This window comes from Perognathus longimembris, chromosome 4 (genome assembly GCF_023159225.1).
Source record: "Perognathus longimembris pacificus isolate PPM17 chromosome 4, ASM2315922v1, whole genome shotgun sequence".
Taxonomy (NCBI): domain Eukaryota; kingdom Metazoa; phylum Chordata; class Mammalia; order Rodentia; family Heteromyidae; genus Perognathus; species Perognathus longimembris.
Window position 1 is genome coordinate 72587725 of NC_063164.1, and position 2478 is coordinate 72590202.

At 33.2% G+C, this 2478-nt stretch overlaps 1 protein-coding gene across 1 annotated transcript; it reads right to left on the minus strand.

Moving 5' to 3' along the window:
• Positions 1 to 1134: 1134 nt before the first annotated feature.
• LOC125350023 (DNA-directed RNA polymerases I, II, and III subunit RPABC4-like) lies at positions 1135 to 1649 on the minus strand. The gene has a single exon (XM_048344295.1). It carries the CDS (start codon positions 1555 to 1557, stop codon positions 1381 to 1383), a length of 177 nt encoding a protein of 58 aa, XP_048200252.1. The 5' UTR covers positions 1558 to 1649; the 3' UTR covers positions 1135 to 1380.
• Between the last annotated feature and the right edge of the window lie 829 nt (positions 1650 to 2478).

A 2478-nucleotide genomic window follows, 5' to 3' on the forward strand; every position in this document is an offset into this window, starting at 1 on the left:
TTTGTCTTTTGATTCAGAAAAGATATTATTTACTACAATTTTAGGATTGTTTTATTCTAGTTAGTTAGGATAACACAAAGCTATGCTGCAAAAACAAATACACCCTGAATTATTTGTGGCTCAATATAACAAAGATCTGTCCCATATCCCTTATGCATATCACAGTGTGTGGTAGGTTAATAATTCTCCTATGTATTTCTTTCCTAAGTAGTACTCCAAGGACTCAGACTGATTCCACATTCTAACCTTATCAGGTCTGAAATACTTTTCTTTCTCTGAAAACATTTTAGTCACTTGTATGAAATGGAATGTGAAGATGACAACTACAGTTTTAATAGTCACATTCTGTGTTCAATTGGTGAGGATTAATCAAGACCACTTTAGATATCAGGGGCTAGGAAAGATTAATAAACACATTTGAGAAAGTATGGTAGTATTTGCTGCAATTAAAATATAACAGATGCTGAATCTTATTGTGTGTTTATTTAGACGCTTTTGGGGATGATAATTTTTAGCCTATTAATGTTATGATTTTACTTAATAAATGCCCTAACATCAAACTCTTTATATTCATCCTATGCTAACACGAGGGCTAATTAGCTTAATGGTCTTTTGAATTAGATTTGATGATATTTTTACCTTGGATTTTGTATTTATATTAATGAATGAGATTGGTTTACAATTTTTCTGTTCAATTCCTCTTTTCCAGATAGTGTAATCATGTTTTTATTATGGACAATTTTATGTATATCTATTTTTTAAATTAAACTTCTTATTTTGAGATAATTGCACATTTTTATTCACTGAATTCTAGGCACTCATTACTCAGTTTTTTAATGTGAATATCTTGTAAAACTGTACTGCAGTGGATTGGCATTAATATAGTCAAGATAAAAAACATTGCTAATACTCTGGGAATCCCTCATGTCCAGATTTTATGACCACACCACTTACCTCCTGACCCTATCCCCTTCTGAACTCTTGGAGAAATGAATCTGTACTTACATTTAATAATGTTTTGTAAATGGAATCCTGGAGTCAGTAAGCATTTGAAGTTGCTTTTTTTCACTTAGAATAGTATTTGACGATTCCTAGAGATAGTTGCATTTACCAATAATTTGGATTTTCTTTTTTTTGGCTTGAGGAAGCAATTTTAATTTTTCACTGTGAGTCAGAATACATAAGTCATTTAATTGAACACATTTTTTATACAAAGTATTGACACCTAAATACAATCTTGTTTTTAACATGAAATGAAATCATATGTACATAGTTTTATGCTCATAAGGTAAGTGTGCTAAATTAAAAGTTACACCAACAATAAGATCCATTAATGGAGCAAATGCAAGTAAAATGAAGATACTCTTAGTTTTTCATGATTTATCGGGCATCAAAAACCACCAATCTTTTAGTCCTTTTCTTGTACATTATTCTGTATCCACATTCTCTGCATCTGATTGGATCTCTGGATTTTATTTCACTTTCGGTGTGACACTCTCCACAGATATATATCATGGACTGCTGCTTCGGGGGCTGAAAGTCCTTCTGGGTGTCCATTGCTAGTCCGCAGTGCACAGAGAAAAACTTCAGGCCGCGAAGCACGGAGAAATTTCCCTCCAAGCTCGTCGATCTCCCGTGTCGTCGCAAAGTGGATACTGCGGCTACTGGATTTTTTTAAATTTTTTATCATTTAGTTCACTTTTAAGTTTTTTTTTTTTAAACTATATACCTATTGTAAGGTTATATGGTTTTTTCTAGATCTGTGCTATAACAAATGGGCTTCTATGAACATTTGTGTAGAGGTTTATATGAATATTAATTTGCATTTTCTCTGAATAAATGTACATGACTGAAATTGAATGCAATGATATGTTAAGTTATTTTTCATTTTTATTTTTTTGAGGTATTGAGGATTGAATTCATGGCTCAGGCTTATAAGGCAGATACTCTGTCACTTGAGCTATACCTTTGTGCAATTGGTTACTATTTAGGTAGGCTCTTGCTGTAGGCTTGAGTTGGACTAGGTTTCAATCCCCTCACTTGAGTGTCACTGTGTTGCTGGGATGACAGGCATGGGACACTGCACTTAGACATTTTGCTTCTTCTCCAACTGGGATAAGAGGTGTGAACCACAATACCCAGACATTGGGTAAGATGCAGTCTTATGGACTTCTATGCCTTAGATGGCCTCAAAATAGGAGCCCCTAATCTTTCCTGCCAAGCAGGTAGGATTGTAGACATGATCCTGTAATATTTCCAAAATTAGTTTAGCTATCTAAGTTCCTTTGTTTTGTCATATGATTAATGTTTCCAGAAGTTAGACAGGACTTTCATTAAACATATAGGTAATTGTAGAAAATGAATATCTTTTTACTATGTATAGTCTTTCTAATCATAAACAGTGTATTATTCTGTTTCTTTAGAACAATAATTTATATCACTGGCTCTGTGAAGTTTTCAAGACAGGAGTTTTGTAGA

Coding starts and splice junctions, on each gene's coding strand:
- LOC125350023 (XM_048344295.1), bottom strand. CDS start 1,557: ATGGACACCCAGAAGGACTTTCAGCCCCCGAAGCAGCAGTCCATGATA.